This window comes from Culicoides brevitarsis, chromosome 1, assembly GCF_036172545.1.
Source record: "Culicoides brevitarsis isolate CSIRO-B50_1 chromosome 1, AGI_CSIRO_Cbre_v1, whole genome shotgun sequence".
In the NCBI taxonomy this organism is placed as follows: Eukaryota; Metazoa; Arthropoda; class Insecta; order Diptera; family Ceratopogonidae; genus Culicoides; species Culicoides brevitarsis.
In genome coordinates this window covers 20,028,302-20,051,130 of record NC_087085.1, presented here as the reverse complement: position 1 = coordinate 20,051,130, position 22,829 = coordinate 20,028,302, and the positions used below count along the sequence as shown (strand labels likewise).

At 30.8% G+C, this 22,829-nt stretch overlaps 4 protein-coding genes across 6 annotated transcripts in view; 2 read left to right on the top strand and 2 right to left on the bottom strand.

The window, feature by feature from the left end:
- LOC134835615 (tau-tubulin kinase homolog Asator) overlaps nucleotides 1-12,845 on the top strand; it is a 28,120-nt gene extending 15,275 nt beyond the window's left edge. For all 3 annotated transcript variants that reach the window (XM_063850522.1, XM_063850531.1, XM_063850513.1), the window contains 5 exons: nucleotides 6,920-7,497; nucleotides 8,304-8,448; nucleotides 8,511-9,456; nucleotides 9,589-9,685; nucleotides 12,063-12,845. In XM_063850522.1, coding sequence (XP_063706592.1) covers nucleotides 6,920-7,497; nucleotides 8,304-8,448; nucleotides 8,511-9,456; nucleotides 9,589-9,685; nucleotides 12,063-12,741 — 2,445 coding nt within the window. In that variant the 3' untranslated portion in view covers nucleotides 12,742-12,845. The remainder of the gene's footprint in view (nucleotides 1-6,919; nucleotides 7,498-8,303; nucleotides 8,449-8,510; nucleotides 9,457-9,588; nucleotides 9,686-12,062) is intronic.
- Nucleotides 12,846-15,429: 2,584 nt separating this feature from the next.
- On the top strand, nucleotides 15,430-17,210 carry LOC134838134 (serine palmitoyltransferase 1-like). Its single transcript, XM_063853604.1, has 5 exons — nucleotides 15,430-15,507; nucleotides 15,567-15,668; nucleotides 15,835-16,229; nucleotides 16,282-16,606; nucleotides 16,664-17,210. The coding sequence occupies exons 1-5, from the start codon at nucleotides 15,451-15,453 to the stop codon at nucleotides 17,201-17,203; spliced, it is 1,419 nt and encodes a 472-aa protein (XP_063709674.1). The 5' UTR covers nucleotides 15,430-15,450; the 3' UTR covers nucleotides 17,204-17,210.
- Nucleotides 17,211-17,312: 102 nt separating this feature from the next.
- LOC134837416 (SET and MYND domain-containing protein 4-like) lies at nucleotides 17,313-19,101 on the bottom strand. Its single transcript, XM_063852791.1, has one exon. It carries the CDS (start codon nucleotides 19,099-19,101, stop codon nucleotides 17,359-17,361), a length of 1,743 nt encoding a protein of 580 aa, XP_063708861.1. The 3' UTR covers nucleotides 17,313-17,358.
- A 1,413-nt stretch (nucleotides 19,102-20,514) lies between these two features.
- LOC134835085 (SET and MYND domain-containing protein 4-like) lies at nucleotides 20,515-22,609 on the bottom strand. The gene is made up of 2 exons (XM_063849943.1): nucleotides 22,476-22,609; nucleotides 20,515-22,413 (listed from the first exon to the last, which is right to left on the bottom strand). The coding sequence occupies exon 2, from the start codon at nucleotides 22,387-22,389 to the stop codon at nucleotides 20,674-20,676; it is 1,716 nt and encodes a 571-aa protein (XP_063706013.1). The 5' UTR covers nucleotides 22,390-22,413; nucleotides 22,476-22,609; the 3' UTR covers nucleotides 20,515-20,673.
- Nucleotides 22,610-22,829: the final 220 nt, after the last annotated feature.

Genomic DNA, 22,829 nt, shown 5'->3' with positions numbered 1-22,829 from the left:
TTAGTTATTAATATTTTATAAGGAATTGATTGCCAGATTTAACTTAATTTTTTTTTAAATTTAAAATTTATTTTTTTTTTAAAACATTTTTTAACAAACTTCGCATTTTGGAAATAAATAGGCAAAAAGTGAATTTTTTCTTTAAATTTCTTTTAAATATTTTTAATAATTTTTATTTTAAATAAAATCCGAGCTCTTACTTTTAAAAAATATTTCTATTAAGAATTAAGAAATTTTCATATAGAAAAAATTCAAAAAGAAGGATTTTTATACTACTTAGATAAATTTTTTCAACTACAATAAATAATAAGATAAGATTTATGCCACTTGAATCGTCAAAAAAGAAACGCAAACATCTGAAAGACATAAAAACAAAATTTAAGCAACACGGAAGACTTTTTTAAAAACATAACCGCATTTTTTCTTTGAAAACCGGTAATAAAAATCATAAAAAGGAGCAGCCTGGTTATTTATTAAACTTTCAAAGCAAAAAAAAATATATAAATTTATTATTTATTAGCAAACTTTTCAAAACAAAAATTGTACTAAATCCTCCCACCTGACTGCCTTTAAACGATGACCGGGCATAAAAACCACTATCTGAATTAAATATAACATAAATAAAAATGATTATTATGCATTACACACCGATACAGCGATACTCACACCATCAGAACATCGAACAAGTTAATATATTAAAAAACTTTTTTTTCCACATATAAATACATAACAATTTTTTTTTCACACATTTTTTTATGTATTTATAACGCGTTATTCTCATTTTTAATGCATTCCATACTAAAATAATGCTCGATATTGCCCGGAAAAATCCAAGACAAGTTTTCTGATGTTTTAACATCATCATCGTCGCTTGGAATTCAGCTAGAGAATTGTGAACACGCTTTCGTCGGGGCACGATAAAATTCACGTGCGTGTGTAGGCCTCTAAGTATTGCAAGTCGGTCGTTATTTATTTGAAGAAGAAAAAAAATCGAGAAAGAGAGAAAAATAAGAAAAAATAATTTATTTTCTTGTGCAATTTGAAAATTTTTCATAAGATTTTTATACTTTGTGACATCAGTGATGTAAACAACAGAAGGAACGAAGAAAAAGAGTAAAAAGTACGATGATAGGTTGATGTTTTTGTGTCATAAATTGTATTTTCTCACAACTTCTGTCGTTCGGGCGAAATCCTTTTCAGCAAATTTTACACTTTTGAAACTAATCTTTTTAGAAACGTGCGAATTTCGGAAAGAAACCACATTTATAAACATCACTGTCGGTCAGGTCGTCGTCTTCAAACGAAACAAATTGCATAACAAGATAAATTTGAATATCTGTCTGTTTCTCTATTTTCTCAGATTAGAAAGGTGTAGATTTGGCCTAATTTAGTGTCAGTGTCTGTGTGTGTTTCTTTTGAATTAGAAGCCAATCGTTTTATTTACAGACACAAAGTACAAAGGAAAATTAAGAGGAAGCAATGCAATTAATTGCATAAGTGACGACTCGACCCAAATTCATGCGAATTTCTTACCTAGAGACACACTTTGGGCGCTTTTGTTTTCATTTTTGTGCTTAAATTAGACAAATTAGCGTGTCATTGCTTCACGATTTGAACTTTAAACGGCCTTTGTTGCAGAGAAATTTGCTCAATATTTCACGGAAATGCATCTTTTGAGTCGAATTCTTCGAACACTTGCCGCTATTTAACATTCAAAATGCAAATTTAATTGTGCCAATAAACTACAACTGCACAACAATAGTTTAAATTCTTCTGTTTAACACGAAAAAAAACTACAAAGCAAAGAATTTTCCTCAAAAAATGTTTCATTTCTATCTTTTTCCTCGTTTATCGATTTAAATTCTCGCTTTTTTATGAACGAATGAACAACAGAAACCCATTGTTGCCGAAAATCAAGGCCTTTTGAGCAAACATTTACACAAAAAACCCCTTTTATGTTCTTCTAATTCGTGGTTTTTATGTTTTTTCATACAAAAAATTATTATCTAATTAAATAATAATCGAGTGAAAGACAAACAAAACGAACGAAGAAAATAATCCCCAAAAAATTTTCACCAACGTCAAAAAAACTGTCACAAAAAACCCAAAGAACAAATAGTCGTTTGTTTTTTCGTGTTTTTTTTTCCTTCGCTCATGAAAGTGTGCCGTCAATCGTGAATATAAATTTTTGGCGCTTATTTTAGAAAATCTACGTAACTCTTTTTTTTGCCGCCGCTGCTGCTGTAAATAAAGTACGTAATGCGCCTTCTAATGTGATAAGTATTATAATAATAAAATGATGAGAAATGAGATATTAAACACAAGAAATGATCTGCCTCGAAGAGATGCCAAGTCAAGTTAATTGTTCGCACAGTAAAATATATTCATGACAGAAAAAATTTTGTGGGTGCCGAAATTCTTCACAAAAAATATTTTTTCTTAATTTTTTTTAAGAAATGTGCATTCGTGATAAATATTTACGGGATTTTGGGCCATTTGGAAAATAAATATGCACGAAAAACCGGTTTAATGAAGATTATTATGAGGTAAATTGTGAAAAATTTTATTCTCGTGATTGTAAAATTTATGCGATCTTAAAGAAATTTCTCGCGAATCATTTTACTTGAGAGACGTGATGAAAGGTGTCAATATTTTATAGCGAATATTTCATGTAAAGACGCGACGCGTTACAACAACAGGAAACAGGAATAGATGAAAAGGTAGTAAAAATAACGTGTGACCTTCAAGTTCTTCATAATTACTGCCACGATTTTATCTCTCTTTAGTCTTGGTGTTGTTGTCGTTGGAGGCAAGGCGCCATTCGTTGGTGGCATTGAAAATTTGGAGCGGGAGGAAGGAAAATTACAGCGTTTCAGGCGACAGAAAATTTAAAAAAATAATTTTATGAAGAATTTTGTGATTCGAATAATTTAATCACAATCTATCGAGTGACTTGAATTTAATAAAAAAATTAAAATGTCCATATTTAATTAAAGTATAAAAAAATAGGATTGCTCCAAGATTTTTTTAAAAATAAGAAAAAATTTTTTTTGAATTTTGGACTTTTAAATTTCTTTAAATTTTTTTAAATTTTAAAATTTTAGAATATTTTGAAATTATTTATTACTTTTTCTAAATTTTATTTATTTTTTTTCTAAATTTTTTCGAATATTTTCCTATAAATTTCTTAATACTTTTTTACAAAAATATTTTTTTGTCTTTGATTGACGAAAAAATTCTAATAATTATTTATGAGTCTTAACTTTATCTTTCTAATTCATAAATCGAAGAAAATTATTCAAATATAAATTTACAAATTTTACTAGTAAATTTATTTCACACTTAAAAAAAATCGAGTTGAATTCGATAAAAATCGAATAAAATAGTAAAAAACATATTAAAATCCAATTAAAATTAAATATTAATAAATTTAATTAATAAATTTTGTAAAACGATAAAAATTAAAAAAAAAAAATTACGAATTAAAAAAATTTTAAAAAATTTTTAAAAAATTAAAAAAAAATTATTTTATTAAATTTTTTTTTATTCAAAAATTCAGAAATTCATTTTTTTTAAATTGCAAATTTTATTAGGAATTTCGTTAAAATAAGTTTAACAATTTTTTTAAGACCAAATCAATCTTATCAAAATTTAAATTAAAAATCATAAAGTGAATTTAAAAAAATAAATTTTTAATTGCTTTACCATATTATAAATTTCAAGTTAAAACCTTTTATTTTAAAAAAATTGAAAATATCACAAGTCAAGTAATAAAACGGAGATTCACTTTTAATTTTGTTATGTGATAATGGCATGACTACAAAAAAAACTGTAATGCAAGTAAAATATATGAAGGAAGTGCATAATTAATGTCTCATATTTTAGCGCCATCCACCGCCCGCCATTTGTCTCCCGTATCGCGTTTTGCCTTATTTTTTCCTCCATTAATTAATCCAACAGCGATAAAAATCCTCTTGAAAAATAAATTTTCTCCGTTTGTTCCATATTTAAATTAAATAAAAATAAAAGATAAAACAACAACGACCGAGTCTCAAGGCATTTCAATGAACTTTGTACCGTTCATTCAGAGAACTCGCACGTTATTGGGTGTGGTGATGCTCGCTTATTTTCCATATTCATGCAATTTCATTCTTCGTCTTCTTGTTTGAAATGTCTGTCTCTTTTGCACACCTTTTGCGCTGCTTGATGCCTACTTACACTTGCGGATGATTGGCATTGAGTGCTGGGACGTGTGATGATGTCACTTTAAGTGCAATTTCTTACAACGCCAAGAAAATGGATTTTTAATTACATTTCGGTCGGGCAACAAATTGGGAACATCGACAACTTGCTTCCATTGCCCTTCTTCGAAAAAAAAAAAAATTTTTTTTTGTCATCAAGTGTTGACAAATTTGTACGATGATCATTTTGTGCCAACACACGTTTTTTGTAAATTTATTTCAGACAACAAATAACAAAAAAAAAATCATGTGAGATTTTGTCCAAAGAAACTGCTGTGTGTTGTTAAAGTGCTGATTGATTATCGCAATATCGGTATCAAATGCAATGTATTTTTCATTTTTTCATCGCCACTCGAGTCGTCGACAACCGACGTTCAAGTTCGTTGTCCTTGTTGTTGTTGTTGCATGCATTTTACAATCATCGCACAACAAAAAACTCTCCCACTCGTGCTTGCACACAACACAAAAATAGATGAATTCATTATTAATTCCATGAAAAACTGGCACCGATTTGTCTCTCCTCTTGATTTATTTTTTTGATATATTTTCGTTTCATTTATAAACAAGAAACTACTTAGATCCGTTTATTAATTAGCGTGAAGTGATCTCATTTTTACGAGTAATTTTTGCACACGAGCATGACCGGCGATCAATAACCCGCAACGCTGTCCAGAGATCCGATTGAAGTGAAAAACCAGATCTCGCACACAAATCATCGACTTTTTTTTTTTTTGAAAATGAAATTAAAGAAAAATACACGTCTGATTATTATTTTGCCTTGCGTTACAACAACAACGCCGATGTGTTCCTTTGTTTAGTTAACGTGTTGACGGGCATATGTGGATGGCGTGAGTCGATGGAAAAGTGCATTTACATTGTGATGAAAATACAATTTTAGTTTTATTTTTTGTTCGTTGAGTTATTGCAAGGTGAGTTTATTGAACGAACGTGTGATTGAACACTTATTAAAAGTTGATAGTGTGTTTTGGTGAAATTTGGGTCGTAAATGTGTCGTCAAGTAACACAAATTTCATGAAAAGTTAGTTTTGAAACTAGGCGTCTCCATGGCACGCTATCGATTTCTTAAGAACCGTTAATTGTGTTGACACGGCGTCTCCACCCGGTAAATACAGTTAGGCGATTAAATTAGGCGAATAAAAATATTATTTTATTTTTATTTGATATTTTGCAATTTTTTGAACAATAAAAGATAATTTTGTAGATTAAATTAAATTAGTTTTAGGGCGTTACAAAGTATTGGTCGATCTCCCGTTATAATATAAAAAAAAATTATGAAAAATGCTTAACATGATCTTTTTTTTAGTATTTTTGCCTATTTTTCAAAATCTACTTTAAATTTGTAATTTTCAAAATAAATTTTTTAACATATGTTAATTTTAAAAACAATTCAATGAGTTTAAAAAAAAATTTTTTTTTTAGAAATTAAATTTAAAAAAATTCAATTTTTAATTTATACGGTTAAATTTTAATTTGATAATTTATTTATTTTTTTAATTTTTTTATTTTTTATTAAATAATTTAAATAATTTTTTTATAAATTTTATTTCTTCATCAAATTTTCTAGTTGAAAGTTTTTTTTTCCTATTTCTTTTATTTTGATTTTTAAAAAATTAGACAAAAAAATATTTTTTTGGAGCAGTTTTTCTTAATTTTAAAATATTTACTTCAAATTTAAATATAATTTTAAAAGTGTCATAATTTTTTACAAAGTGGCCTAATTTTCTTTTCATCTAAATTTTAATAAACTATTAATTTTATTATTTAAATAATTATATAATTATTTTTTCGAATTATTTAATTTAATAAATATTTCAATCAAAAAATGTAAAAAAAAAAATTTTTTGGAAATTATTTTTAAATTTTATGATTTTTTTTAAATGATTTTTTCTTTAAAAAATCCAAGACGGGGTTAAGGGGGCTGAAAATAATGAAAAAAATTAATTTAATCGCCTTAGGCAGTTCCGCGCACAAAATAAACAGATTCGTGTGCCAATTCGCGTCTAACATAATAATAACATTACATCCATTACACAAACAATAATAAACTAAAAAATAAAAAAAGTACATCAATATTATATGGGCAATCGACACACTATTAAGATAAACAGAGTTTATACCGTTCAAGAGATCGTGGAGGTGGAGAGGTAATAAAAAAATCATTGTAAAATTGTAGTTCAAGTAAAGAACCGACAGTGCAGTGGAAATACATTTTTTTCCTTCCTTTGATTTTTTTTTGTTTTAAAGTGTGTGGCAATAATACGTCACCTGACTTATTTTCACAACGTAAATAATTGAGTTTATCGTGTGTGATTTTTTTTCTTCTTGAAAAAAGAGAGAAAAATCTGAAAATAATTTTTTTGAAATGTATGTAAAGTGTTTGTAGTCTAAAAATAAAAAAGTATCATGATCAACGATCTAATTGTAAAAAGTGCTCAGCTGAGAGAGAGTTAAACTATTAATAGATTATTTTAATTAATTGTTGGTTACGGTTGACTAGCGCTTTAAATCGCGTTCTAATGACGATGTTGACGATGTGAGTGTGGATGAACCCGGGAAATTAGGGGGTGGAATTACGATTATGGTCCAATTAAGATCTCATCTCGCGGTGATTGATCGATTAATTAATGTCAAAATTATTTCTTTTTTATTTTTTGCAGACAAACCCGGATGAAGATCACTCAAAGCCGGAACGAGCCACATACGGTCGTTTACGTGTCTTGACGGCGCCACCCACGAGTGCTAATAACGAGTTAATTGCCACGAGTGCTGCGGACACGGCATCTCCCAAAGACAAGGATTTCATGCCGTTCTCGTACGATGGCAACAAAGTGCATCAAGAGACGCGTCGCAGTGCAAATCGTCGCTCAAAGTCAAACCTTCGTCCGTCGTCCGGAAGTGGCACGAATTTGAGTTCGGGCACAAATCGGGATCACTCAATTACGCAATTTGCGTTGATCGACGACGAAAATGTGTCGGCGTTGCAGCAGGAGACACGCGGCGGCGGTGCCCATACGTTGGCGTCCCAGTGGAAGAGTCAGTTTGACGATTCGGAGGAGAAGACGGACAACGAGTGGAAAGCCACGGAACCGCATAGTCCGGAACACAAGAGTTACTTGATCTCACAATCGCAATACAATGCGCAGCAAAAGCAGTTGTTCGAGCAGCAACAACAACAACTATTGCAGCAGCAAAAATTGGCGGCAGCTGTTCGGGCACGTCAAGCACGACAGAAGAAGTGAGTATTTTAGGCGATTTGATTTAATTATTTCACTTTTTGACGCATTTGGGGAATTTTTTAAGGATAACCATTTTTTTTAATTTACATTATTCTCAAATTTTTAACTAAAAAATTAAAGACAATTCGAGTAAAAATTTGAAAAAAATAAAAGCTTTGAAAATAATTCGATTTTGGTCACGCGACTAATTTTTTTCTTCTTATTTTTCATTTTGGATGCGTAATTCAGACAAATTCGAATTTGATTATTTTTTATTTTTTTTCAAAATTTAATTACTTTTCGATTATTTTAATCACAAATTTTTATTAAAAATTAAAGAAAATTCTATTTTTTAATTTAAAATAAAATGAAAATTTTTAACAGAATTAACAAAATCAAATTTAATTATTTTTTTTTATCAAAATTTAATTATTTTGTTTTTTGTCATTTATGAAAAAATTCTAGAAATTAAATAAAAATAATTAAAATTAATAAATAATTCAATTTATGAATAAAAATAATTTTTAATTTTATTTTAAATTAAAAAACCATCAGTTTTTGTATTTATTGATAATTTTTTTAAGTCACGTGACCAAAATTAAATTTTTGAATTCCAAAATTTTATTTTTTTTTAATTTTTAATTTAAAATAACGCAAACTAAAAAAAATAATAATTTTGAATTAAATAAATTAAAAAATAAAAATAATTTCTTCCTTCTCTCATAAAAATACTCAAGCGACAAAAAATCAAATAATTAAAATTAATCGCCTTAGTGAGAAAATTATCAACATTTACTATTTAAATTTCTGCATTTCTCGTTTCTAGGTGTCTTTTGAACATTGCTGACATGGAAAACTACACAAATTTGCATGATATGCTGCCAACCAGTTGGTCACTACCGTCGTTAGGAAATGCATTGAGGCATGAGATTGAGCCGCCCGCCCTTCAACAAGCGACATTTGACGATGTGGTAAGTAATTTCCGCTCATTAAACACCCGTAATTGGAAGTTAATGCATTTTTCGCATTCCAGATTTACAAAATGGACATAATCCGGAACGTAGGCCTGTGTACGTTGGTATCGGAGGACGAGAAACTCGCCAAAACCAAATCCAAATTTTACCATCGCTACAGTTTGCCAAATATCGAATACAAGCCACCGCGCGAACCCGTGATACCGGTGCGCGAAACGATCCCGATTGCGCACTCAAAGTCAACGCCGGCCGTCATTTCACCGTCAAAGCCCACAACGCAGCAACAACAACAACAACGGACCCGTGATACCCACATAAGGCTGATCAATTCCATAGATATTCCCGATGAGGAATGCGCCATCAGTGGTCGTCTGCAGATTCGCGTGGTGCCACAACCGCAACCCGTGAAAGTTGTCTGCGAAGCTAGCGGGGCATCGGCCAGTGCTACAAATGTCGAACACAGTCCCAATCCGGAGGAATCGATTTATTTTGATGCCGTCACCGCCGTCACAAATGGCACCGTCAAACTCAATCGCTCCGACAGCAATACTCGCACCAATAGTAATTACTACGACGTCAAAGTGTACGAAGACAGTCTCAAAATCCAGAAATACAAAATTGTGAACAATGCGGAAGGTGGAGTTGCCACCGAACAGCCCGACGACGAAAGCAAAAGTGATGAACAGGCGAAAAATAAGGAAAATGTCAATGATCATGAGACAGCGAGAGGCGCCATTGCCAAAACTACGACAAAGCAAGACGACGAGAACGCCGTAAATATCAATCTGTTGAAGGAAATTACGAAAAATTGTCTCATCGATGAGTCAGAACCATCAGAAGTCGCAAATAATCGCGATTCCGCGGAACAGCAACAAGTTCAGATGCGTCAAGATGTCTACGGAAGCAAAATTCCCGTGTTGAACGCCAATTCGAGACTCTCAAAATGTGCATCGTGGGCCGGAAACGAGGCTCTGTTGCAAAAGGAGTTGTCCGACTTGACGCCTGGTAAGTAAATCGATACAAAAAATTTAACCAGGCGTCTCCGTCACTAACACAAACACTCTCTGGATTGCACCACACACACGAAAAATTGGTTAATTTATCATTTTTTTTTTTTTTTTTTTTCTAAATTTCCAGCACTTCGTCGTCGTCGCCAAAATAATGACAAATACGCTACCGATCTATCTCAACTCAATTTACGTTATGCTCGTCCCAAGCAACGCACCGGAGTCCGGTAAGCTTCAAATTTTACATTTTTTTGCCCCTCATACCTTTTCCACACTGTCCTTTGATGCGTGTCCTGTCCTTTTTAGCAAAAAAATGTCTCTTTTTGTGTAGCATTTTTTGCATCTCGCGCTCTTTCTCTCTGTTTTTTTTTTGTATTTTGTCGTCAAAAACTCGAAATTTCCATAAGTCATTAAAAAATCATCTTCTCTCCCGTGTATCGTGATAAATTCGTGTTAAAAAAAAAAGATTTAAAAAAATGAGGTGCTTGCCAATTTTTTTCTTTCTTAATTTCCTACTTGGATTTTATTTTTTTTTTATTATATTTTCTGTTACTGTTACCTTTCTTTTTAAGTTGAAATATCATTTTTACATATCGTTTAATTTTTTTAGGTCACGTCTCTATTCATAAAGCAAAAAAACTAAATTAAACCGTCCTGCCAGAACATTAAATTGACACTTTACCGTGCGAAAAAAAAGAACACAAAAAAATTATGCTCATTTGCGTTCTAGAAAAAAAAAATCTGCTCAACTGAAATGTGATTCTTCCTATTTAGCATACAAATCATCGTTCGTACTTTTTTTTCATTTAAACACGAAAAGAAAGACAAAAGTATGACATGTCAATTATTATTGTTCTTCTACCTTCTTCTTCTTCCACTACTACTGACACAATTTCGAAACTATTGAGCGTAAATTTATGACACAAAAAAAAATATTTTAAAGGAGTACGTAATATTTTCAATCAATTTTTATTTTAATTGGGATGAAGTAATGAGGAAAAATGTTTCAAATTACAAAATTTTGTAAAAAAAAAAATTTTGTGAAAATCCAGCATTTTTTTTATTTTAAATCAAGTTTTTAAAAATATTAAAAAAAAATCGAAATTAATCAAAAATGATATTTCCAAGTTTTGAAAATTTTTTGTTTATTTTTTAATTACCTATTTATTTATTTCAATTTTAAAATATTTAAATTTTATTAAGTTTTATTTATTAATTATATTTAATTTTATTTTATTCAATTGATTTATTTCGAGTATTTTGTTTCAAAATTTCAGAAGAAGTAAATCTATTTAATTCCAAGTATGCCATGAGCGAAAGGTTAAATTCGATAAAAAAAACATCCTTGTTTTTAATAAATAAAGAGGATGAAAAAAATAAAATTTTTCAAAAACAAAAAAAAAAAATTAAATTTAAAAAAAAAGAAATGGAGAAAACCCCAAAACCGAGGTAGACCATTTTTACTGAGCGGCTTTATTTATTTTTAAAATTTAATATTATTTTTTTTATTTATTTTTATATTATTTTCTCTTATGGTTTAATTTAATTTAATTTTATTTTAAAATATTTAATAAAAAAATAATTTAATTTAAATAAAAATCAAAAATTTATATACTTGAAAATTGTTGGATATTCACAAAAAAAAAATATTTTAATTAAAAATTAATTTAAAAATAAAATTTGAAACATTTTTTCTAATTATTTTGACCTTTAATGTGTTGTTGTTGCTGATTATTTTCTTGTGTTGTGAAGAACAATTTTTTATTAGTTTTTACATGGACACCACATGTACATTATTTACACAAATTTTTCATTTTTCTTTGGAGTCATTTGAATTTCAGTTCGGATCAACCTACAGACTAATCGAGCTGAAATTTCAAGTGACTTCACTGCTATTTTTCCTGTTTTTAATTTTTTAAAGGATATTACGTACTAACATTCATAAACTTCTAAAAAAAAACGTTGTTGGTCTCTTCTTCAATTCTCTCTCGAATTGTTTTAAAAAATTTTATTTGATTTTTTTTTATTATTTTATAATTTTTTAGTTCGTACAATTCAAACTACATTTATAACGGAATTCACAAGGGATATTCCTCACGAATTCTCCGGGATGTTCAGGCCATTTCAGGTGTCACGCCCAAGAGAAATGGCGAGTACTATTTTTACAAAAAAAAAAAAAATGATTACAAAAAAATTATTGGAATGAAATTAGAAATTAATCAAAATCAAAAAAGTTTTCTCCTATACTAAAATGCTAGAAAAACGTGTTGCCATTATTCTTCGGCATGACTCATTTCAGCCACATTTCTTCTTTTTTTTTCATTTAAATTTTATTTACGAAGATGGGACGAAAAAGGGTTTTGTATATATTTTAATTCGTTGTTTTGTTGCTTTTCTTGACGCTTTGAAGTGTTTGACGGTGTTTTCTTTGTAAATAAAGAGAGTTTTTTAGGAGAGATAAATAAATACTCTAGAAAAAAAAGGAAAAGAGAAAGGTCGCTAAAATGAGACATGAGCCGTCCTTGCCTTTTTTTGTGATTTTTAGTTGTAGTCAAGAGTTAAATCGCACATTATTAATTTCAAATTTCTGATTTTTTTCCGCAGAACCGTACGTGGTGTTCCGAACCACTTAATTGGATTGCTTCCCACATACGACGACAACTCGTCGGACAACAGCGAGGACCGTCAACAGCATATGCGACAACAAAACTACTCATCATCCAACACAACCACATCCACATCGACAAAAACCACAACGACGACAACGACTTCCGGCACCTCGGGCAGCGGCAGTGGCGTCAACGTCGGTCTCCCGTACCATCATCGTGTCCCCGACGAGAAATATCATGCGGGCGTGCCCATCAACAGCTTGGACGATCACAGTACCAGCTCGAATATCGTCGAGGAGACGTCTGGCGGCACATCCACGCATAACCGTAGCAGTAATGTTTGTGATAGTAATGTAAATAACGGCGACGGCGAAGATGGCGAGGAAGAAGAGGACGACGAGGAAAACGATTACGATGATCCGGACAACGGAGAGGAAGATGGCGAAGAAGAAAGTGATCAGGAACAGGCGTTGCGTCGTCAAATGATGAAACTCAATCTCATCGAACACAATATTATGTTGCCGTCGGAACTGGAGCTCAAGTACAAAAAAGTCAAGAATCAAAATAACGCGGAAATGGATGCAATTCTCATTGAAGCAATCAGTCCGCCGCCGGGCGCACCCCCAAAATCCGAGAATCCCGCTAGACTACGTCGGTACCATCGTCTCAACTGAACCAAAAGTGAGCATGAGAATTTCTCATCATGATACTTTTATCATTGATATTAAAAATAAATTTAAAAAAATTAATAAATTTAGAAAACTCACCAAAAAAAAAGCTTGGCAAACTGTAAATAATATAAAATATAATTAATTAAAATTCGAATTAACTTTTTTTTCAACTTTAATTTAAACTCTGTTTGAATTGTCGTACGAACGTGCTTTAAATGTTAGAATTTTCGTGTCTCACGACAAAATATTTGTATCAAATATTTTTCAGAAGTCATAATTTCCTATTCTTTATTTAAAAAAAAACAAACAAATTTAAACCAAAAACACACTTGAGCTTGTGAAGTAAAGATTAAGTCATCGAAAATCGATAATAAAGAGAGATATAAGAAAGAAATGGAAATATTTTGTAAAAAAATGCGATATTGGAACCTGAGTCTAGTCTAATGGAAAAAAATATAAAATAAAGCTTATTAAAATTAAAAAAAAAATAATAATAATCCTTCAGTGAATTAAAAATTAAAAAAAAAAATTGCCATTCAAACCAAAAAATGTCTATCTATAGTTATTATTACTATTTATGATTATTATTAGAAAATAATATCTTTAAATATTGTCTATGCATTAAACAAAAACAATACAAAGAAAATATCACATCCAAATTAAAAGAAAAACCTTCCCAAAAATATCTATTGAAAAAAGTAGCACAAGAAAAAAAAACCAGCTCACCATCAAGCTTTATTTTTTTAAAAAATAATTATTATTATTATTAAATAATTTTTTTTATCATAAAAAAGCTTTGACTAAAAAAATGCCCCGCATATTTTTTTTTATTTACGTACTGCTTGAAACTCGCTGCTAAGTCGTCACACAACAAAACGACTATATTTGCAAAAAAAAAATGACCACTAAATTTTGACATTTAAAAAAAAAAATCTTTATAATAAGGCGGTTTCAGGTCATTGCAAGACTGATATTTTTAGTTCTTACTTAAAAAAAATACTCAATATAAATATATATTTTATACTATACTACTATTTACTAAAAAAAAAATAGCCTCATGTCCGTGTTTTTATGCTTTTCAGTACCGATACGTTTAAAATGTGTTACTATAATATTTATTATTTTTATCGAAAATTATGTCCTTGTCAAAGCTAGATACAAATCATCGGAAACAACACACATCATCACAACAAAACTTAATAAATTACAACATATAGATATGAAAAATTGTTTATTTTTAAAAAGTTTTCAATAAAAAACAAAACAAAAACTACTACAGACCTAATAATCGAAATGCAAATAAAAAAAAATAAATGATATTGAATAATATTTATTAAAAAGTAAATAAAGAATAGGAATAAAAGTAAAAATATACAGAAAAATAAATTTATTCGAGGTCCTGCGAAAATTTTTGAAAATTATCGGATCATGAATAAATTTAATTTTTTGTATAATTAAAATATATTTATTAGTGAAAATTAATTAACATACAAAAATTACTATCAAAAAAGAAGAAAAAAAAAACCAAATTTGTGAATTATTATTATTAAAAAAAATATTCGAATAAACCAACCTAGTCAACAACATGTGCTTAGTAAATTATAAAAAAAAATTAATTTATTAAAAAATAACGTAAAGTCTCTTAAAAAGAGGAAAAGCTTTTAAATTAAAAAGGAAAAAAAAATAAAATTATAAATAATAAAAAAATCAATATTTGCACAAGTGAGAAGACGAAAGAAATTTAGTGAAATAAAAAAAGAATGAAAGTGGCTCGAATAAATACGCTTTTTATTTTATATTTTATATATAAAAACTAAACCTATATCTTCGAAGCAGCTCTCTCAAATATTATGATCCCCTAAATTAAATTATAAAATTTCTAAATTAATGAATGTTGAATAAAACAAAAAAAAACTAACTAACTATCACATACGAGTAACTAAAAAAAAAATTAGAATGAGTAAAAACATAATGATGATGAATGAGAATAGAATAGTTAATAAAAATAAAAATGGTGAAGAATGAGGAAAAGGGATAAAAAATATTTTGTAAAGCTTTCTCTATTATTAAAAAATTATTAATTAAATAAATAAAAAAAAATTAATAATGATGATAAAATTTATTCATTAACAAAGTTTAGTTAAAGTGAAAAGTTATATTCATAAAAAATACACTTAAAATTAAAAATAAGAAAAATATCTATTAAAAACTAATGAAAACAAAAAATAAAAATAAAACCACGTAAAAAAAATAATGGAGGTGATCATAATATAATATAAAAAAAAACTAGAAAAAATAATAAAAAATTTTGCGCAAATATAAATTTTAGTGTTTTATTTAATTCAAAAAAAATATTCAAAAATAATTCAAAAAATTTGAAAATAACGATTCTAGAATTCAATTGACAAAAATAGGCTTCAGTTCCTCTTAAATTAAATGACAAAGTTTAAATTGAGGTTGTTATTAAGGAATTCAACGTGGATCCCGGGGTCAACTAAGTCACAATTTATGAACTTTTTGTAATTCACACGAATTTTTAACACAAACAAAGTACAAATTTTGACAACAAGCGATTCTACAAGAAAAGGTATCAGTATTTAGCATTTAAAAAACGAGACAAGTCAGTTTTGTCGTGAATTCAAAAAAGTAAAGACGTGTTTAATTTTCTAATTGAGAAATTCCGAAAATATTTTTAATTTTTTTTAATTAACGATGGTCACAGTGGCTGTTCCCTACATCTTCAACGAGATTTACAGCGTTTTCAAGAACGTAAGTTGGCCAAATGAATTAATTTTTGGTCATTTATCGATTTTTCACATTTTTTTTAGGCACCTCCTTATGCCTTGTTTTTGGAAGTTTTCTTGTTATTCGCCGTCATTTGGCTGATTTTCCACAAGAGCAATGGAAAAACGAAGAAATTATCTCCCGAGGTAAATATCCGAAACATGTCTAATGTTTTTTTTTCACATCGCGATGATTCAGAATTTCCGATATTATCGACTCGAAGGTCATTCGCGTTTTATCTGCGCATTGCATCTTAATTAGTGCTTTTTGTACTTTTAACAGCAATTAAAGCGTTTTTTGTCGCTTTTTTAGGAGAAGGCACGCATCATTGAGAATTGGACTCCTGAACCGCTCGTCGCTTTCACGCCGGAAGATGATCCCGCGCTGAAGGAACGTCTCGTCACGGGTCGCGTTGGCAAGCGAGTGACCGTCAACGGCGTAGATTGTCTCAATTTGGCATCGCACAACTACTTGGGGCTCTTGGAAAACCCGGAAATCACGGAAAGTGCGATTAAAAGTTTGCGCAAATACGGCGTCGGAAGTTGTGGTCCACGTGGATTTTATGGCACAGTTGACGTGCACTTGGAACTCGAGGAGAGATTGGCGCAATTTATGAACATGGAAGAGGCTGTTGTGTATTCTTATGCATTTTCGACAATCGCAAGTGCTATTCCAGCGTATTCGAAACGAGCTGATATCATTTTTGTGTAAGAAATTCCAATTTTTTGTAGAATTTTCCTAAAACTCTTAATTTTTTAGTGACGAAGCAGTGAATTTCTCCATTCAAAAGGGATTGGATGCATCGAGATCGAAAATTGTGTTCTTCAAACATAATGACATGAAGGATTTGGAAGCAAAATTAGAGGAACAGGCCAAGCTTGACAAGAAAAACCCGAGAAAAGCTGCCAAAACTCGCAAATTTTTGGTTGCAGAAGGAATTTATTTCAACACCGGCGAAATTTGTCCCTTGCGAGAGTTGGTAGAGTTGCGTAAAAAATACAAATTACGAATGTTTTTGGACGAAAGCATCTCTTTTGGGTGTCTTGGCAAAGGAAAGGGACTTACCGAGCATTTGGGAATCGATGTAAGACTTTTTTCTGCTTTTTGTTTAATAAAAAAAATTCAAATTTTTATATTTTAGAAAATCGAAATTGACCTAATTTCGGCCTCGCTGGAACACTCAATCTCATCAATTGGCGGATTTTGCGTTGGATCGTCCTTCATTGTCGAGCATCAACGTATGTTTAGTCTCGGTTACTGTTTCTCCGCATCATTACCGCCTTTGCTCGCTCAAGCTGCGATCTCAGCGTTGGACACGTTCGAGAAAGATCCCCAAATGTTCGATCAGCTGCAAGAAAAATGTTCTTTAGTTCAAGAAAAGTTCAGTAAATTCACGAATCTCACGTTGCGCGGCGATATTTTGTCGCCGTTGAAGCATCTTTACCTGCGAAAAGAGCTCTCGTCGTTCGAGGAGGAACAAGAAGTTCTCGAAAAAATCTCGGAAGAGTGCATTAAGCGCGGCGTTGCTGTCGTCAAAGCGGAATATTTGGATAAAATCGAGAAATTTTGTCCGCGAGCCAGTATTAGAATCGCCATAAATCGATTGTTGACGAAAGATGACATCACAACAGCCTTTGATACGATCGAAGAGGTGTCGAAAAAGGTGTTGGCACAAAAATAATTTAAAACATGAAATTTTTTAAGAATACATTTACTAAATTCTTCAAATATTTTGATTAAAAATACATTTTAGTGGTCAATGTAAGAAAAAAAAAGCAATTAAGCTTAAAAACTTCGTGCAATGAATTAAAATTGCTCTTAACATAAATTTGCGACTCAATTAGGCTTCAATTGTAATTCCAACGGAACATTTCCATACAAATAATCTAAGCAACAATTGAGTCTTGTGCGCACCATCAACACATCGGCACTTAGGTAATGTTGACTACTAAATTTTTTCAAAAAATCCTTGACCTTCTTGTAATGCTCCTGAATCCATTTCAGATCGTAATTAGTAACAGAATAAGCAGCATCAGACAAAGTGACCGAGTTTGACAAGAACTTCGGTCGACAAAAATCTAACAACGGATAATCTTTGGCACATGCCTCACAATTGCATGTAAAAAAAAATCGCGATAATTTTTGATTTCTTTCATATTTGATGTGGCTCTGATGATGTGGACCGTAGCAATCGAAAATTTGCTCGCCTGCCTTGATATTTCGCGAAACAACCACAGCAAACGTGCCATATCGATTAACTCGATAGATATTCGGGGCACATGAGTGATTCAAGAGACTCATGATCGGCATTAACGCATTTCCACATGTTTCCGCGTCAAAATCGAAGAAACCACTTTTCTTTCCGATTTTTGTCATAAATACAGATGAATGGGAGTTCATTCCGAGAACATGAAACATGTGAAAAAGGATGTTAAGGAACAAATCCTCGTCATCGGATGTCTTTAAAATTGTCTTCAAAGGTGAGTGGGTGACAAGCAAATGCCAGGATCGTGCCAAAGCTTTCGAAATCACGTAATAATGGTGAATGCTTCTTTTTGAACTGTTCGTTTCAAGGCAGTACACTGCTTTGAAATGCTCTATTTCAGGTTCTAAGTTAAAATCGAAGCCAGTGACGGGATTTTTCTTCACAGATTCAATCAAATCTCGCAAATTATCCAAATCGTCAAATAAAGTTATGATTTTCAGGGCAGTCCTAATGAGATGGGGATTTAAATCAGACTCGGTGGCTTTGCATTCAAACTGATGATAACGTTTCCAAGCTTCTTCCTCACATTTAGCACCGCAGTACATAGCCTTGGTACAAAATTTGCACGAAATTAAGTTCATAAAATTTGATTCGAAGCAGTTTTCACAAAATTTGTGCTTAGCATCGTCTTCCAGAACTTTGTAGTGCGGTTTATCAAGAATTACGACGTCACCTGGGTACAAATCTCGCTTAGCGCAAATGTAACGACCAAATTCTTCTGACTGTTTAAGCTCAATTTCATCAATTATCGAAGGATTTTCTTTGTTAGCTAGATATGATAACTCAAATGGGAGTTGTTGTTTGGAAAATTGATCATTTTTCTCGTCACCCGTGGCGTTATTCAACTTTTCCAAACATTTAACGCGCCTTTTTTTCAATTTCGGTTTCATCTTTTCCGGATAATTGTTTTCCAAAGCAAGTTTGATGTTATCTAATGCATGTTGGTAGAATCCCGACTCGAAAAATACCGCAGAACGATTTGCATAGCACATTCCAAGATTTTGAGTTCCTGGTGGCGACAATGAAATGCTTTCGTTGTATAGTTCAAGAGCTCTTACGAAATTTCTCTCTTTGTTGAACAAATTATTGGCTTTATTGCGCAATTCAGCCGCCATTTTTTCGTTTTTTTTATCAAAAATATTTTCATTATCGAGTTTTTCGCTTTTTTGCAGTTCTTTATAGCAGAATTTGATTTTTTCTGCATCAGTTTGGAGCTTTTTGAATTCCTCAGGGACACTCGATGTTTGGTTTGAGCTTCTCATCTGAGGCATAGCTTCTTCCAATAACCTTAAAAACATCGCTTGTAAATCCATCTTGGTTGAATATTCTAAAATAAAAACATAAAGTTCATTTGGTTTTGAAGCCAAAATGAAAATTCTTTAATATCACCTTTGAAACTGCACTTTTTTGTTAGTTTTAATGGTAAAATGATGAATTTTATAACAAAAAATTCAGTTAAATTTCACAAGAACAAAGGACGCTTAAAATTTCTTGTGCGACTCTTCGGACGTTCACTTGTATTAGTGATGCTAAGTAGCTTTTTAGAGTGTCCGAATCTCAATTTCAAACGCAATATATGCGTATGTGCGGTCAGAGGTGGAAACAGTTTATTTTTGACGGGATCCAGACGCATTTCTCAAAATTAAATTTCTTACATTTCTGAAATAATTTCTATAAATTTTCTTCTGAACATTTGAATTTTTTTATGATTTTGGCAAGTTTCGCGATAACGAGGTTTTCAGGTTTTCGCACTTTTTCCACAATTGGATCACAATGTATGACCCAGAAAATTTGTAAAATTGAAATTAATTTAGAATAAAAAAAATATTATTTAAATTAATTAAGGCCGCTTCAAATGAAAATCAAAAATAAAGTCCGATGCCCCATTTTAAAAGTCGAAAATCCAATGGGGCAAAATAAAAAAAAAATTAAAAATTCAACCAAAAATTACCGTTTTTGGGTGTATTTTCATAATTTTTCAAGAAAATTTCCATAAAATTTTTGAAAAATTTTCAATTTATTCTAATTTTTGTTTTGAAAATCATATTTTATCATAAATTTTCTTCTCTAAAAATATTTTTCATAAAATTATTAATTTTTTTTTTCAAAATTTTTTGACAGTTATTTTTTATGAAATTTTTTTCTTTAATTTTTAATATGAAATATTCTGAAATTTATTTTAAATAAGCAAATTTCAAAGTAAAAAGTAAAAAATATCAAAAATATTATTCAATGCTCAAAAATTGATAAAATCTTGTCATTTGGTGTGAAAAAAGTATTTCAAAACTTTTTTTTTATTTTGCCCCCCCCCATTTTATTTTAAAAAATTTTGGACTTTATTTTTGATTTTCTTTTGGAACGGCCTAATATTTTTACCTTTTTTTAAATTTGATTTAATTTTTTAATTTGATTTTAATTTTTTTAAATTCTGGTCTGCTTTTTTAAAATTCATCCAAGAAAAATATTTATATTTGAAATTGATTAAAATTATTTTTGAAAGTATTTTTAAAATAATTTTTCAAATTTTTTAAATTTTAGAATTTTTCATTTTTCAAAAAAAAAAAACTTCAAAAAAACTGTTGTTTTCTGAAAATACCTTTTAGATATCCTGTTTTCCAAAATTTTTTCTAGATATTATTTTTGAAAATTAAATTAAAAAAATCCATTTAAAAATTCCAATTTTTAAAAGGAACGGCGCTACGTTCCTGTATCTAAGAGAACGTAACTTGAGTACTTTTAATTGTTTATTTTATTTACTTTTTCATATCAACAAACGATTGAATGCTTTATGCTAAAAAAATTACTAAAAACAAATATTGGAATCAACGATAAAAATTGTGATGACGTGATTCAATTAGAAATTCGATGCTTTTTAAACTCAAAAATTATTTCGTTAACGGCTTCAACTGCATCTTCAGCGGAAGTGGCTCATACAAAGACTGCGCTAATTGAGTAAGCTTATTTTGAAGAGCCATAATTTCGAAATTAGGATATTGATGATCGTGCTTTTTCAAAAAAGTGGCAATTTTCTGTTTGTTTTGGTTCAGCAACTTTCTTTTCTGCTTCGGATTATTTGAATGGGCAAAGTCCATGAACAACGATATAAATTCTGGGCTATTTTTCATCGGCATATCGTTGATTGTTGGATAATTTTGAACGCAAGCCACACATTTGCAAGTAAATGCATACAAATCCAACAGTTTCTCTTGTCTTTCCACCTTTGTATCGGTTGCATGATGCGCTCCGTAATTATTGAAAATTTGCTCACCAGCCTTGATGTTGCGTAGGACCATAATAGCAAATTTTCCCTTTCCAAAGATCCGAGTTACATTCGAAGCGCACGAATGGTTCAACAAACTGATCACTGGACAAATAGCTGAACCGAATTTTTGAAGCGAACCATCGCTTAGCATGAAGTTTTGGCGATCGGATGTCTTTATCATCAACTCGTGAGAATTTGTGCATCGAATTAAGCCAAAGTGGAACCAAGTGTCGAGGAAGAAATCTTCATCTTTGGTCGTTTTGAGCAAACTTTTGATCGGTGATTGAGTTATCAGTGAATGCCAAGTGTGCGCGACTGTCATTGCATATTCGTATTTAAATTTAACAGTTCTTTGCGATCGATTTGTTTCGAGACAATAAATTGCTTTAAACGTTTCTATTTCATCGTCTTGCTTCAAATAAAAGGCCGTGACAGGATTTTCCGAACAAAGTTGCAGCAAGTTACGAAGTTTGTCCAAATCATCGAACAATGTGAAAGTCTTAAGGAGAGCTCTGGTTGAAAGTCGGTCCTTATTTCGACTCAATTTGCATTCAAATTTGTGGAAACGCTTCCAGGCTTCTTCTTTACAAGCTGATCCGCAGTACATTGCATTTATACAAAACTCGCAAGGCACCAAATTTAACAAATTTTGGTTGTGGCAGTTGTTACAGAACTTATTTTCTGCTCCCACTTCCAGAGATTGAAAGTACGGCTTGTCAATCATAATAACGTGACCTGGAAACAAATCTCTTTTAGCGCAAATATGACGTCCAAACTCTTCTGATGTCTTGAGCTCAATACCGTCGATGATAAAAGGGTTCAACTTGCTTGCCGGAAACGACAATTCTATCGCAGACTCAGTTTCAGCGGATTCTTTTTTAGATTTCTTCAAAAATTCCAAACATTTCAAACGACGAGCTTCCAATTTCGGTTTCATCTGTTCCGGATAATTATTTTCCAAGGCAAGTTCGATGTTGTCCAAGCAAAATTGATAAAATCCCGACTCGAAAAACACCGCAGAGCGATTTGCGTAACAAATTCCGATGTTTTCACTTCCGACAGGGGACAAACAGAGACTTTTGTTGTATAATTCAAGCGCTTGCACAAAATCTTTTTCTTTCATAAAGAGATTGTTGGCGAGAGAACGAGCTTCAATTGCAAGTTTTTCATTTTTTCCAGCTGCAACTTCGTTTTTGTCAATCAATCGAGCCTTCAAGATTTCTTCACGGCAGTATTTTATCATCTCAGCACCAGTTTTGAGCTTTTTGAACTCCTCAGTTGGGCCCGACATTAATCGTTCAAGCGTCATACGCTGTATACTTGCAAAAAGCTCTTCCATATTAATTTTGAATGGGAATTTATGCTGAAATAGAAAACGAATTTTTATTGAATCTACGATTTAAAATTATTTTTTAAATGTTTTACCTTTAAAATTTCAATTTTAGCCTTCGTTGTTGATTAATTTAACGAAAACCGGCGTTTGGATAAATATGTCTTCCGACTTTGTTGATATTTACTCGTACAATGATGCAAAAACTCGACTATGGTGTTCAGAATCTTCGTCAGTACTAAAAAATTTTTCGCTTCAAAGTAGAGTTTGCAAAAAATGGGGTTTTTTGTAGTTCGAACATCGAGCTTGAGATTTTAATTGGAATTTAAAAAAAATTAAATTAAAAATTAAGAAAAAAAAGTGAAAATTTGAGCAAAAGGAGCAAGAGAAAAGACATTTGAGCTTTTTAAATTTTTTTAGTTAGATTATGATTTTTTGTGTTTCTAATA

Excerpts from the sequence above, each read along its gene's own strand:
- LOC134837416 (XM_063852791.1), bottom strand. The coding sequence starts at position 19,101 with ATGGATTTACAAGCGATGTTTTTAAGGTTATTGGAAGAAGCTATGCCT.
- LOC134835085 (XM_063849943.1), bottom strand. The coding sequence starts at position 22,389 with ATGGAAGAGCTTTTTGCAAGTATACAGCGTATGACGCTTGAACGATTA.
- LOC134838134 (XM_063853604.1), top strand. The coding sequence starts at position 15,451 with ATGGTCACAGTGGCTGTTCCCTACATCTTCAACGAGATTTACAGCGTT. Across the intron at positions 15,508-15,566 it reads TTTACAGCGTTTTCAAGAAC|GCACCTCCTTATGCCTTGTT; the intron begins GTAAGTTGGCCA and ends CATTTTTTTTAG. Across the intron at positions 15,669-15,834 it reads CGAAGAAATTATCTCCCGAG|GAGAAGGCACGCATCATTGA; the intron begins GTAAATATCCGA and ends TCGCTTTTTTAG.